Source organism: Gavialis gangeticus, unplaced genomic scaffold, assembly GCF_001723915.1.
Source record: "Gavialis gangeticus isolate Ggan-Ray unplaced genomic scaffold, GavGan_comp1, whole genome shotgun sequence".
NCBI classification, from domain to species: domain Eukaryota; kingdom Metazoa; phylum Chordata; order Crocodylia; family Gavialidae; genus Gavialis; species Gavialis gangeticus.
Window position 1 is genome coordinate 4,523,550 of NW_017729011.1, and position 13,427 is coordinate 4,536,976.

General features: G+C 48.7%; 1 protein-coding gene across 2 annotated transcripts in view; it reads left to right on the top strand.

Moving 5' to 3' along the window:
- The window catches only part of LOC109292819 (ectonucleoside triphosphate diphosphohydrolase 8-like), a 19,324-nt gene extending 6,208 nt beyond the window's left edge, over positions 1 to 13,116 (top strand). For both annotated transcript variants that reach the window (XM_019510419.1, XM_019510418.1), the window contains exons 2-10: positions 1,679 to 1,813; positions 2,295 to 2,412; positions 4,165 to 4,315; positions 5,074 to 5,233; positions 6,171 to 6,401; positions 9,854 to 10,114; positions 10,725 to 10,835; positions 11,248 to 11,385; positions 12,386 to 13,116. In XM_019510419.1, coding sequence (XP_019365964.1) covers positions 1,691 to 1,813; positions 2,295 to 2,412; positions 4,165 to 4,315; positions 5,074 to 5,233; positions 6,171 to 6,401; positions 9,854 to 10,114; positions 10,725 to 10,835; positions 11,248 to 11,385; positions 12,386 to 12,577 — 1,485 coding nt within the window. In that variant the 5' untranslated portion in view covers positions 1,679 to 1,690 and the 3' untranslated portion in view covers positions 12,578 to 13,116. The remainder of the gene's footprint in view (positions 1 to 1,678; positions 1,814 to 2,294; positions 2,413 to 4,164; positions 4,316 to 5,073; positions 5,234 to 6,170; positions 6,402 to 9,853; positions 10,115 to 10,724; positions 10,836 to 11,247; positions 11,386 to 12,385) is intronic.
- The last annotated feature ends 311 nt before the right edge of the window (positions 13,117 to 13,427 follow it).

Sequence of the window (13,427 nt, forward strand, 5' to 3'; positions counted from 1 at the left end):
GAGATGCATCTGTGGATGCACGACAAGGTCCGGTTAGCCCTGCCAACCGTGACCTCGCATTGTCGGCCCATGTTCATCTTGGAGTCAATAATGACTCCAAGATCCCTTTCTGCCTCCCTGCTGTCTAGAAGGGAGTTTCCCATCTTATAAGTGTGCTGCTGGTTTCTGCTGCCCAAGTGCAGCACCCTGCACTTGTCAGTATTGAAACGCATCCTGTTTATGTCAGCCCACTCCTGTAACCTATCTAGGTCTTGTTGCAGTCAAGCTATAAGGGGGAATGGATTAGTTGGGAAAAGCTTTTATCCTTAGCCCATCCTAGTTGCAGCCAGGCTTTTCCCATTAATTGCATTCTGCTGGTTGATGAGGCCATGCGTATAGGCCCATCCTTCTAGCCTACCTGCAATACCAAACTATAAGCAAGCTCACCATCCTTTCTAGACTCTGGGAGGATAGAAGTCTGGACAGCCCCAGGGGGACTCTTTCACTGTTCAGGTAAATTGGAGAATGGAAAAACCTGCTCAGAAGTTCAGTTCAAATGTGATTCACAACATTCAAGCACTTGCCTGGTGCCCCAATGCTCCCAACACTTGCGCTAAGTACAGACAGTCAAAGAGCTCAAGGCTGAATCAATTCAATCGTCACAGGTTAGTCTAAGCTGTCTAGATTGAACCAATATGCAAGTGCACGTTTGATTCTAGAAACGCAGCCAGTGGCCCAGGCCAGAAGCTGGGAAGGAGAGGGGCGAGCCTAGTGCACACCTCCCTGCTCAGCTGGAGCAGGCAGCTTGGGCCAAGACTAACCTGCCCAACCTGCGAGGGAGAGCTTGCGAGTGAGGCCTAAAGCAATCTGAGATGCTGGGGAACTGAGATTTAACTTGAATCTGGAGGGGATCTGGGACAGAAGTTGAATAAATGTATTTAACCTAAATCAGTCAGGTCTGAAAGTACATCAATCCAGGTTTATCTTAAGCCAGTTTTGGCCATTTTGAAAGAGTTTTATGTGCACTGAGCTTCTCTTGCGTTACAGATTGGAACCAGTTTCTGATCACTTATACCAGTTTATGTGTAATTTCTGAGCTCTGAGTGCTGATACTCAGACTGTGTGTGGAGGGTGAAAGGGTGGGGGAAAAGCAGCAGTGGGGCTAGAACACGTTGGCCCCAAAATGACAGGCTGTGCATCCCCATTTATGGAGGGTGGAGAGGATAGTCTAGCCACTCCAGTGTAGCATTACAGGGGGAGATCGTGCTCTGAAAAGCTGAGTGGCTACTTTGAGACCAGGTGTGGTTTTTGCTTTCGCAGGGACTGTTATGTGGGGTTAGTCCTCTGCTCAGATGGGCCAGCAATGTTGACACCACAGCTGTGAACAAAGGAACAGTCAGGGTTTGAATTATGGGGGAGCTTGGAGTGGTGGCGGGGGTAGGCTGCACACCCCTCCCCCATAAGAGATGAGAGCCCCCTGTAAGATTTGAAAATCATAACCTGTGGGAGTCTCCAATGTTATTAGGGCATTGTGATGGGCAGCTCCATTTTTTTGCAGAACCCCCGCCCCAGCCAAAGTGTAATTTGAACCCTGGGAACAAGAGGCCAGCGGGGATGTTCTGGTGGAGCTGAACTGATAGTATATGTGAGGGTGGGTGCCAGGGTAAAAGAGGGATCTGATCTCCTCTTGTCTTTACAGATTGGGGCAGGAATGGGATGCAGCCGCCAGACAGCTGTTGTTGGGAGTCTCTTCGTAGTTGCTGTATTCAGCATCATTGCTCTCATTCTCATTGCTGTGGAGGTGAAGAACGTTCTCCTGCCTCCGGGTACCAAGGTAGGAGCTGTGGCTTTAGCTCAGGCAGCTGCCCATGAGTAGCACCTCAATTCTGGGCCGCAATTCAATCTAAAGCATTGACCCAAGGTTTCAGCAGTTTGTGGCAGTTCACAGTGGGGTGAGGACACTGCTTGGGCATGTGGTACCTGGCTTTCCCACTACCTAGTGCTGGTGAGGTCTTCCATGTGAGCTCAGCTACTGGGGCTTCTGCTTTCAGAGCCAACACCCTGGTTTCTATTCCTTAGGCATTACGTACGTCTGTGCATTACAGATGGCCTTTAAACCTGTTGCAGCTAATCTCTACTCCTGGCCTCTAAGCACCTATTACTGTTAGCACTTCCAGTTACCCTCTGTGGTGGGGCTGCTGGGGTCCAGCTATCTCCTCCTCGCTGGCTTTTGGATTGTAGTGGGGTTGTCCCCCTGCTGGTCTACAGAAGTGACATTCGCTGTAAGTTTCTGTTTCCCCCCATTTCCCCTGCAGTACGCGATGGTGTTTGATGCAGGCTCCTCACACACCGCTCTCTACATCTACCAGTGGCCAGCAGATAAGGAGAATGACACTGGCATTGTCAGCCAGGTGGAGGCCTGTACTGTGCCAGGTGAGTGGGCTCATGCATTTCTATCTTTTCTCCCTCTCTTCTTAGGCTTTGTAGTGTAGTGACCAGCTGGCTTGACTTGCTGCCAGCCTCTGGCTTTTACTTTGTTGGAGAAGTAGCTAGTGGAAGACTAGCACCAGTTTACACCTATAGAGATACATTATCAAAGGTTGTGGCTCCATCTTCTAGCCAAGGTATCCTGGCTTCCCATCCGTCTGGCCTTGTAAGTGAGCATGAGCTTGCAGTTTCTTCACCTTGTTTTTTTTAAAACAAAACCACTACCCAGGTCTGAATGAATAGTTTGTCTGTGCCCAAGAGAGGTCTGGAAAGGTAGTAGTAGGGAGGTTGCAGTTTGGGATTGAGAAGTATGAGCATAGCTAGAAGGTGAGGAGACTTAGGACTGGATTAGCATGGGATTGAGTGTCAGGAATTGCCTGCACTGGCAGAGCTCTGGGACTAAGAAGTGGTGGCTAGTTGAGACTGAGAGGCTGGAGCCAGGATTAGAAAGGGAAGAAGTATTGTAGCTTAGGAGTGAGGGGCAACAGCAATGACCCATGAGGGGATCCTGTATTAAGCTGAGCTTTAAAGAAAACTAAATGACTCACCTTTTTAAGAAGGTTTAAGCTATAATTTCCACCAAACACAAAGGGTGGCAGAGGACGGCATGGGCATATAAGCCCAGCACACTCCCGGTCATTCCCCTGCTGAAATCAGAATGGGTATCTCCAGGTACGTGTGGGATAGTCTGGCAAGGCACAGGCAGGCAGTGCTAGGCAAAGATTGAAACCTCTGCCTCAGAGCTTTGGGCAAAGACCGCAGTGCTAAGAGGAGGCTCTGAGGCTGCCATGAGCCAGGTTACTGGTTAACTGAGCTCAAAAGCAAAGGTCCAGGCAGAGGGTTTTGGCGGGTGGGGAAAAGTGGGTGAGCTTGCGCTAGTGGAATTAACAACCCATAGGGACTTGGGGAAGGTAAATATTGATGCACCCATCCTATTTCTGGCCTTGGCCAACGGGAGAGGACAAACTAATTTCCTTATCAAACATTCCAGAAATAGCACAGGACTCTAAAAATAAAATAAGCTATTTTAATTGAAGTGAACAAAAAGGCTCTGTAACATGCACGTCATGAACTAATCTGTACATGTGTTTGTGCATATTTATTTTGTACCTCTACCCTTGCAGTGCTAACAGCAACCTTTCCCCTTCTTAGATAAATAGGGAGACACCCCCACTAGGTCAGTTAATTTCCTGGAACCTAAGGCCGTGTTGCTGGTTGGACAGATGCCAAAATCATGGGTAGATTTAATGACAACGTAATTGCTTGTGGTTTCTCTTCCCTCCCCCAAAGTGCAGAATGCTTGATTGACCACTTCTTGGTCACCAGAGAGGTTACCATATGCAGCCAAATCAGCTTTGAGTGCTGGCCCTAAGAGACACCCCTTGGGACAGAGCAGTACTGCGTCCAGTGTCCCAGCAGCTCATGGGAAAGCTCACTGAACTCCCACTGGCTGCTGGAAAGGATGAAATACCTATCCATGGGTGTTGCTATTCCATGATGCTTCTATCATAATTACAAAAGGGCTGAAGACAACCCTTTGACTGGAGATGGCTGTTCAGCTCTTTTAATGACCAGGCCGGTATTTCCAGGGTTTGCGCCTTTCATGAAACTCTCCTGGCCAGAGATTTGGAAATGTTTTCATCTCGTCTTTCGCTGATCCTGATGAGCCCAGGCTCTCACTGAGATACTTTGTTCCAGGACCTGGCATCTCCAGTTACGTTAATAATCCCTCTAAGGCTGGAGCTAGTCTGAAGGTGTGTCTGGACAAGGCTATGACACTCATCCCTGCAAATCAACAGAAGGAGACACCCACGTATCTTGGAGCGACAGCAGGCATGCGGCTGCTGAGGTACCCCCACCATTGCTGTGAAGGAGCGCTGTGCAAAGGGGAAGGCCTTTTCTCCACAGCGCACTAGACTTGTTCTCTAGTGACCTTATTAGATGCAAGGCCAGTGCGATAGCAGTGGGCATTAGGAACAAACATGGGAATTTCCTACTTCCCACGTGGTGGAGATCGGTCAGCAGCAATGGGTAAATTAGCTTGGCAACAGTCCACTTAATCTCTCCTGGTGCTTTCCACTGGGACCAGCTACAGAGCAGTTGGGTAAGAACCTGTATCCCACCATCCCCTTCAATGGGGCAACCAGGACATGTTGGAGGGGAATGAAGGGGGATTAACAGTCTAAAAAAGGAAGGGCATAGCAGTGATTCAGAGGGAAGGGACAGATAGCCACTATTTGATAGCATGGACCACTTCCCTCTTATACCAATGTGCAAGTGAATGCTGTTCAGGAGCATTGTTTTGGCTCCCTCTCCCTGCTTCTTCCACAGTCAGCACCCCCTGGTTTACTGGCTCTTCCTGACCTTCCCTGAGTTTCCCTTGTCCTCTAGAGCACAGAAAACCTGTAGATGTGGAAACAGGTTCTTTTTCTTCCCCATTGCATACCTGCTTCTTTGCAGTAGGTGCTAAATGTTAGTATCAGTGGCACTTTGAAAGCTTATTGGAGTGCTGTATGGCACCAGCAACCCTTCATCTTGCTGCAGTGTCCATGTGCCATGCTGCATCCCACAGGCTCCCAGCAGAATCACTCTCTTTTCCCTTTGCAGGGAGCTGAACAGCACAAAAGCTGACCAGGTCTTGGCAGAGGTCTCCAAGGCCATTCAAGAGTACCCTGTGGACTTCCTAGGAGCTCGCATCCTCACTGGGAATGAGGAAGGCTCCTTTGGCTGGATCACGGTCAACTACCTGTTGGAGACACTCATCAAGGTCCGTGATGTGGGCAGAGGGTGGAGGAACAATGAGGGCTTTTTTCACTGGGGTAACTGCTTTCTTTGGGGAAATGGATTGGAAAAGATCCACCATGAATGCAGCTCAGCTTTGCTTCCCTGATGCAGTTCCCTTCTGGCCCCTCCCATCAGGGCTCTAACTGGGGATTTTCATGGCAAAGGGTGAATCCAAGACAGAAGAAGCTGGAGGCCTGGTCCCTTGCTGCCGTAGAGGCTCTGACATGGGAGTAGACTCTTCACACAGTGAGCTGGTGCTTTACCCCGATGGGAGATCCTTAAAATGGATATGAAGCCACGGGGAGCTGAGAGGCAGGGTAGGGCTGGGCTAACTTCCACCTGGGACAGGAGGTCTTATGCAGGTAGCTGAAGAAAGGTCATGCTTCCCAAATAAAACTGAGAGTATTGAAGCTTGACCTCCACTTCAGCCCAATGCAATGGTCTCAGCTCACTTTTTACTTAAATCTGCATTGACGTTGGTGACAAACTAATGTATTTTCTTTTTTTTTTCTTTTTTTACACTTAGACCCCAGAGTGGGGTCTGTTTTGGAACCATCTGAGCAATGCTTCTCACTGTGCAAATGTGGGCAGTGACTCTTGCTGTAATGTACAAACAAAGCAAGCCAAGTGGCCCTCATGAGAGAGCCTTTGACCTCTGTCCAGTTGGGCAGATTTTTAGCAGGTGTGAACTAAATTAGCTCTCCTGAAGTCAGTGGGTCTAGGCTGATGGATGTCAGCTGAGGTTCTGTCCCCCTTTATCTTGACTTTGCATTGAGATCAAAATTGTGTTGCTAAAGGTGTGGACTTCATTGGGCAAAATAGAATATCATCTGGCTTATGTCCCTATATGCAAAATTTTAGAGGGTGCTAGCTTGGACTTCCTTCCAGCCAAATTAATTCCTTGTGCATGGTGGGGGCAGTTCTCCTTTTCAGGGAAATGGGTGCATCCATATGGAACTGAAGTTCTGGGAGCGCTGGACCTTGGAGGAGCCTCAACTCAAATAACCTTCCAGCCTAGTGGCACCATTGAGGACAACAGCACCAAAGTTTTCTTCAGGCTGTATGGCACCAACTACTCGATTTACACTCACAGCTACCTCTGTTACGGGCGAGACCAGGCCTTGAAGATGCTTCTGGCATCTCTAAGCAAGGTATTAATTACAGTGCAGGACACTATCCTTTCCATTGTCACCTTTTGTAAGTCCCTATCTTATTTTGGTTTTTTGGCAGGGCTGATTGTTCATGGCACAAAGTCAGTTGAGACATAATAGACAGCTGAAAGTAATTGAAATATTCAAAGAATTGGTGGCAATTCTTCAAGGGAGGTTCAGGGAGACATCCTGTCCACCTGCTGCACTGCTGACCTGTCTGGGTGGAGTAGAGCAGAAGATACATATTTAGCCACAGGCTGTAGCTACTGTATATGAGCATGGTGCATCTGCTGAACACAATGGCTTCCAGTGGGATGTTAAACAGATGATGTTAGTACTGCAGGTGTGGGACAGAGCAAACAAATTAAGGAGTCAATATTTAAAAGGTTGCAGAATACTATGGCCTGGAGTTGGGTGAATCAGACAATAAATGTGCATTGCTGCGAGCAAACAGAATGGCCTTACCCTGCTGCTGTTGTGGTTGTCTTAATTCTTTGAGCTGGAGTTTCCAAGCAGCCACTGATTTGTTCCTAATTATGTTAAGGAAACCCAGCAGTTTGCCAGGTTTTTGCTGTAATGATTGCTTTTCAGGAAGTTCCCAGGAAATACAGTGTTGTTTGTGATTTACTCTGTTCAGTTTCAAAAACGTTGACACCTAAGCCATGAATCAGAACAATACCTCTCTGCTTCCATGGCCAGCCACAAACTACGAAGAGTGTGCCATTGCATTCCAGCCTCTGGGCTGTTCACAAGCAGTCTGGTAAATGCTTCAAAAAAACAGGGATGCTGCATTACAACTTTGGACCCAAATCCAATGGTGTTTCTGAAGTCTTATTCACGGCAGCAACTAGACCAGCTATAGTGTGTTAAGTCAGCGCAGAGGCAAGGCTTGTACGCTCAGAAAGATGGGCTGACGTCACAAAGTAGTGGTCTCAGAGGGCACCCCCTGGAGAGATGTTACTACCACACTGCTAGGTTTGGCGCATGAGCGGGTGTGGGTGGGTGGGTGGGAGGCGCCTGAGAGCGAACACTCTGGGCAATGCTAGGGATGCCAGTGTAGACCTATGCCCAGGGAACACCAGAAAGTTGTCTAGTTTGGAGGGCAGGGTCTCTTCATCCATATCACTTGTTTCACAGCTCAGCATTTTCTCTCTGAAATGCAGATTTATTAGAGAACTCCCCTAGTGAGGGATAGTCTCTTCTTTCTCCTGTGCCTTGGGAAAGTTCCTGGAATGAACCAATTGGTTCTGGATTGCCAGTGCCTGTTTGTATCATTCATGCGCTCTCTTCTTCCTCCTCTCCTGTTGGCTGGTCCTTGAACTTCATTCTTTCCTAACAAGCTAATACAACATCACATGACAAGCTGGGGAAAGGAGATCAACACAGGGATCCTATCACTAAGTCAGCTACTTGACATAATAACAGGTGATTTATATTAACCCTTCACTGTGCAGCTAGTAATGGGGAGTTATGTAGGTTGTGGTAATATAGTTCTGGGCATGGGCGGATCCAGGAGTGGAGAGGGGTTGGGTGGTATGGTCCAAACCTCCCTTTGGGTGTGCTGGGTATGTGCAGTGAGCAATCTGTACTCCCTGGATCATATGTGAGGTTTCTGTTGGAGCCACTGCTTTGGTGCAGCTCTGGGACCTGGGGGTGGTGGTGACTGCTGCCTCCCCACCCCCCCGCATCCTTGCTTGCTGCACACTCCACCTTCCCGCTCCCCAGACCCACCCATGGGGGTGGGTTTTCTGCTTTGACCATGGAGAACGGCAGCCCTTTTTCCTCCTGCAGTCCCTTCCCTACCAGTTTGTCCCTCCAAGTCATCTCAGATGGGAGAAGCAAGAAGCTGTAAATATTGTTTTACTTTTTTCCTTGCAGTTCCCCAACATGCACAGGATCCAGGTGACAGTGGGACTGTCCTGTGGCTCCCCTACTTTGTACCCACACCAGAACCTGGATAGGGCTGGTGAGGAGTGTAGTGGATAAATGGGCAAATAAAGGCACCAGCAGACGTGGAATGGCAGAAGGGCCCTGTCCCGCTGCTGTGGGGTTATTGCATTGCTGCTGCATACCAGGGATGTGAGGCCTATGCAGTTCAGTGCCTCATGCTGAGGACTATGCTTGTGTCCAGTCTCATAATCCTGGAGTTAGGCAGCAGGCATGCAAGAAGGCTGAGACTTCTGTGGAGTAAACTGATAAATACTGCATAGTAAAAGTTAAGTGGATACATGATGCAAAGCCTTATATCAGTGTAAGTCATCCTTATATCAGTGTAAGCAATGGCTCAGGAAGTTACCCTGCTGTATGTGTTGTGTGCTCCTCTAGTCAAAGCAAATTAGTTCTTCACCACCTACTGCCTATAATAGTGCCTCTTATGGGTAGCCAGACTGAGGAGCATGATTGTGTGACCACACCTTAACTCAAAGTAAATGTACTATGGGGGTAAAACTTGGGTTAAATTACTCTGAAGCACATATGTTGCATGTTTGGGTCTCAGATGCAATTGTACTCTGTGCAGAGGTAAATGTGAGTGCTTGGCTGTGCTGGCATTCATTCCTACCCTCCCTTTGCACCAAAATTACACAGCTTTGTATCCCCTCCTGGGCACTGTTCTGGTGCTTGCAGAACTAAGGTCTTGGAACCCGTGCGCACACATCACTGATGTGTTTCCTAAAGGGTATGGAGGAGATGGGCAAGCCAGCAGGAGAATAGGGTGGAGGGGGCTTAGTGGTGCTTTCTGTCTCGCAATCCATTGCAGGCTGCAGCTGCAGGATGTGGGAGTATGTGATAATAGCAAAGTGGGATGAGGCAGAGAAGGGGCAGCAGAGTAATGAGTCTTCCTTACTTTTCCATCGTCCATCTTTGCATCACATAGATGCTGTCTTGGCGCTCTTGAGGGAGAGGCTGGGGTTGGGTGGGTATTGTGACCTCTACTATGAAGAGTTACAACAGAACAGGATTCTCTCTCAAATGCTATGGGATGTCCTAGCCCCTCCTACAGATGGGTCCTTGTTTTCTTGTAAATCCTGAAAGATTTTTCCATAATGAGTTAACCCACACTCTTGGGCTTTTCAAGCTAATAGGCAGGGCTGGATTAACCCTTTAGTGGGCCATGGGCCGGTTGCGATCCCCATCCTGGCGCTGCTGCCCATGGGGAGTGGGGCTTGGAGCTGCTGCTAGGAAGCAGCCACCACAGTGGTGAGACCAGCAGAAGGGAGGGGAAGGGAAAGGAGGCAGGTAGGGCCATTTGCATGCCACCATGGTGGAGGGAAGGACCAGACCCCCCCCACAACTCAGAGCCCTAGGCATGTACCTAGTTTGCCTATGTGTTAATCCAGCCCTAATAGGTTTGGCAGGGTTGTGGGTTATGACAAGTTTGGGTATCACCCCTACCCTTGACTTTCATCCCAGGCCTGTGCACTGCTAATGGGCCTCTCTTTCTCTCTTTCTAGGATAACACCACTGCTCAGCAGATTCCCCATCCATGCTACCCCAAGGGATATGAGATGAACATCACCACAGCTGCCCTATATGACAGTCCCTGTGTCCTAGCTACACCCAACCCCAGCAAGACCCTCACGTTCAAAGGGACGGGGGTACCAGCTGAGTGCAGGAGCACCATCCACAAGCTCTTTAATTTGGCTGCATGCGGGGCAGGAAAGATGTGTGGATTCAATGGGGTTTACCAGCCACTGGTGCATGGGCAGTTTTTTGTAAGGCATCATTCCCCACTGTCTGGGTAGGGCACTTGGAAAGGTTGCTTACTATTGCCTGATGGCAGAACAGCTGAGAAGAGAGAGGGAGCCACAGCTAAGTTCCTTCCCTCCCCACCATAAAATCACCTTTTCAGTTGGAGAGAAAAGTTTTATCCTTTCATCAGAGTGTGACACCCCCCCCACACACACACACCCCAACTAAACCTGAGCAGGGCCAGGGACAACCACTAGATAGTAATCATGAGGCTGCAGAGGTTTGGAAATCATGCTTTTCTCATATGTATGGTAGTGGTGGCTGCTCTTCTCTCATGCAGAAGCATTAATTTAGCTATGTACTTACAAGCTCTGGGTTTGTATTATTGGAAATATAGTGATTCTAATCTAGAATGCAGTGAAATGAGCAGATTTTTCCACTGCATAAGGGAGCATAAGATCTGGTGCAAGGGGTTAGAGCACAGACAGTCAGTCAGGAACGGTGTCTGCTTTTAGTTCTAATGCCAATTCTTAGGATCATCATAGGATCATAGAATGACAGGAAAGTAGGTGCTCTCATCCCCTGCAGTTTCTCCTTGGGGAGGTGGTTTTAATCCCTCCTCTTGTTCTATAGGCCTTTTCTGGATTTTATTACACTTTCAACTTTCTGAACCTGACCAGCGGACAATCCTTCAGCACTGTCAACACCACGATCTGGGACTTCTGCACCAAAGGCTGGAAGGAGGTGAGACCTTCTAGTCAGGAGCTTCACATGGTTGTCTGCTGCTGGGTGAAACCCCAGAGTTGCAGGGCTAATGGGGCAAAGCAGAGGAGCTTGGAGTGGGTGGGATTGAGCACTTGCTGAGATTCCCATAGCTCACATGCTAAGCAGGAGGTGAGTGTGTGGGGATGGAAGAGGGCAGTGGCCCTGCAGTGCTCTGGGGTCTGAACTACGTAACTACAAGACCCTTTGGGACTGAGTTCCAGCAGTGAAGCCCAAGGCAGGAATGAGCCTGCTGCTACAGGGGCTTTGTTCTAGTTTCCCTGCCTCAGCTGGGAATTCACATGCGCTTGGGGTGAATAACTGAGCCAAACACTGACGGGAGCTGGGATCCTCCCTGCTTGCTGTCCATGTTCTGCCATGCTGGCTCTTTCAGCTGCAGGCCAGCTACCCCCAGGAGAAGGAGGTACGCCTGAGCAATTACTGCGCATCGGCCTTCTACATCCTGACGCTGCTACAAGACGGCTACAGATTCAATGAGCAAACATGGAGCAACATCCGTTTCTGCCAACGGGTAGGGATTCATTACTCAGGCTGCTGCAGCCAGCTGGCAGTAGTTGGCTCTTCTGAAAGTTGGACCTGAAGGCCACCCATGTGAAAGCTATGCCAATTAACTTGAATAGCTTGGTGCTCTGAGGCAGATCATTTATGTGGGCCCAGTAATTTAATAATCTTCCCTGCAGGGTCTTAAGTGTCCTGTACTCCTGTTGATTTCCCCAGGAGTTGAGGGTACTCAGTATCACGCAGGATTATCTGCACCTGGCTGTGTGCTTGGAAGCAGCAGGCTACCTTGCCTGGTCATGGGAAAGTTTTGCTTTCACTGCTGCCACCTGGCGGGTACATGCTTTCATCACACAGATTGCTTGCAGACTGCTGTGGCAGCTGCATGTCCAGGGTGGAAAGGGGGAAACGGGATGTTTCTGAACACACCTGGGACGTGGGGAGGCTAGGGGACATCCTGCCTCCACGCTGCTTTAGACATGCCCTCTCGGGCCAAATTCTTTCCTCATTTGCACTGGCCCAGATCTGAACTAACTTTCAGCTGGGTTGTTTGAGGGCAACAGAGCAGGACTCAGCCACAGCTCAGCTCTCTGATGTGGAGCAGAAGGTACAGGAACATGGTAGGGGGAAGGAATGCAGCCTGCTTATGAATAATGGCAGGCTTCTCAGGGAAAATGCACCTAAACCTTCCTCCAAAAGCGGGAGGAATCTTTGCTCCTATCATTTGTATGAAATGGCTAATAATGCTGCAGCCTGTAAGCTCCAGTTTTGGATTCAGTAGTTGCCAGTCTCAGAGGAATATTGCCTGTAAGGAGGGAGATGATAGCTTGCGACCCTCAAAGATCTCTATGCCCCTTGTGCTGATAAGGGCTGGGTTGCCCTTGCCTGGGATCTGAAGCTGCAGTAGCTCTTCTAGGGGGCTCACGGGGCCATTAGCAATGAAGCAGTTGGAACACAAGGCCCAATGCGCTTGTTCAACACAGTAAAGCCACTCTCTGGGTGTCTTTCCTTAGGCTGGAAACACAGACATCGGCTGGACCTTGGGCTATGTATTGAACCTTAGCAACATGATCCCCACAGAGGCTCCGGAACAAGTGATAGGACACTGGCACAGCCTTTGGGCAGCTGCTGTCGCCTTTATTGTGCTGACCCTCATAGTGGGTCTGGTGGCCATCACACTCCAGTTCCTCTGGAGTCCCAAGTAGCTGTCTGGATAATGGACTTAACCTCCCCTTCACAAATGAGAAAAGGGGAAGTGGCTCCAGTGGGACTTTAAGTCATTTTCCACCATTTCAAGATATCTTTTGACTTTATCTCTGCTAATGCTTACCTCTGAGAAAAGGTTAAGGGGCAGGTTGATCACAATCTACAAATCCATCCATGGGGAAAAGATTTTTATAATAGATTTATTTTTAATCTAGTAGACAGAAGTCTGAAAGATGAAGCCAAACAGATTCAGACTAGATGTAAGTTTGTTTGTTCGTTTTTTACCAAGGAGGGTGATTAACCACTGGAACATCTTATTAAGCCTGGAGGTAGACTTTTCCATCCCTTAATGTCTTTATAGTGAGAATGGAAGTTTTTCTAGAAGGCAGCCTTCAACTCAGCTAGAAGCGATGGGTCTGATGCAGGAATTATTGGGCAGGGCTCAGTGGTCTGCTTTATGCAAGAGGTCTGACTGGATGATGATAATAGTAAGCCTTTAGGGCCTAAACATCTATGAATCCCACCGCTGAAGACTCCTGCAGCTTTGGGAAGAAGGCCAGCAGTTCTGACCGAGAGGAAGGGCAGATGAGAAGATACAGTTGTCTCGGTACCCTCCTTGTGAATGCTGTGATGTTCACTTGTGTCCTCCTTCCTTGACAGGACAAGAGCCCTCCTCACACTAAATAATGTCTTCCCAAAGCAATCCATTATCTTAGAAGTGCTTACTGGCATTTTCAGATGAGAAAATAACAAGCAGGTGATAGGTCTGCAAACGGCTCCTTCCACTGGCCTAGCGTTGATTTTTTTTTTTAGCTTCTACCCCACAGTTGTTTTTTTTTTTTTTTTTTT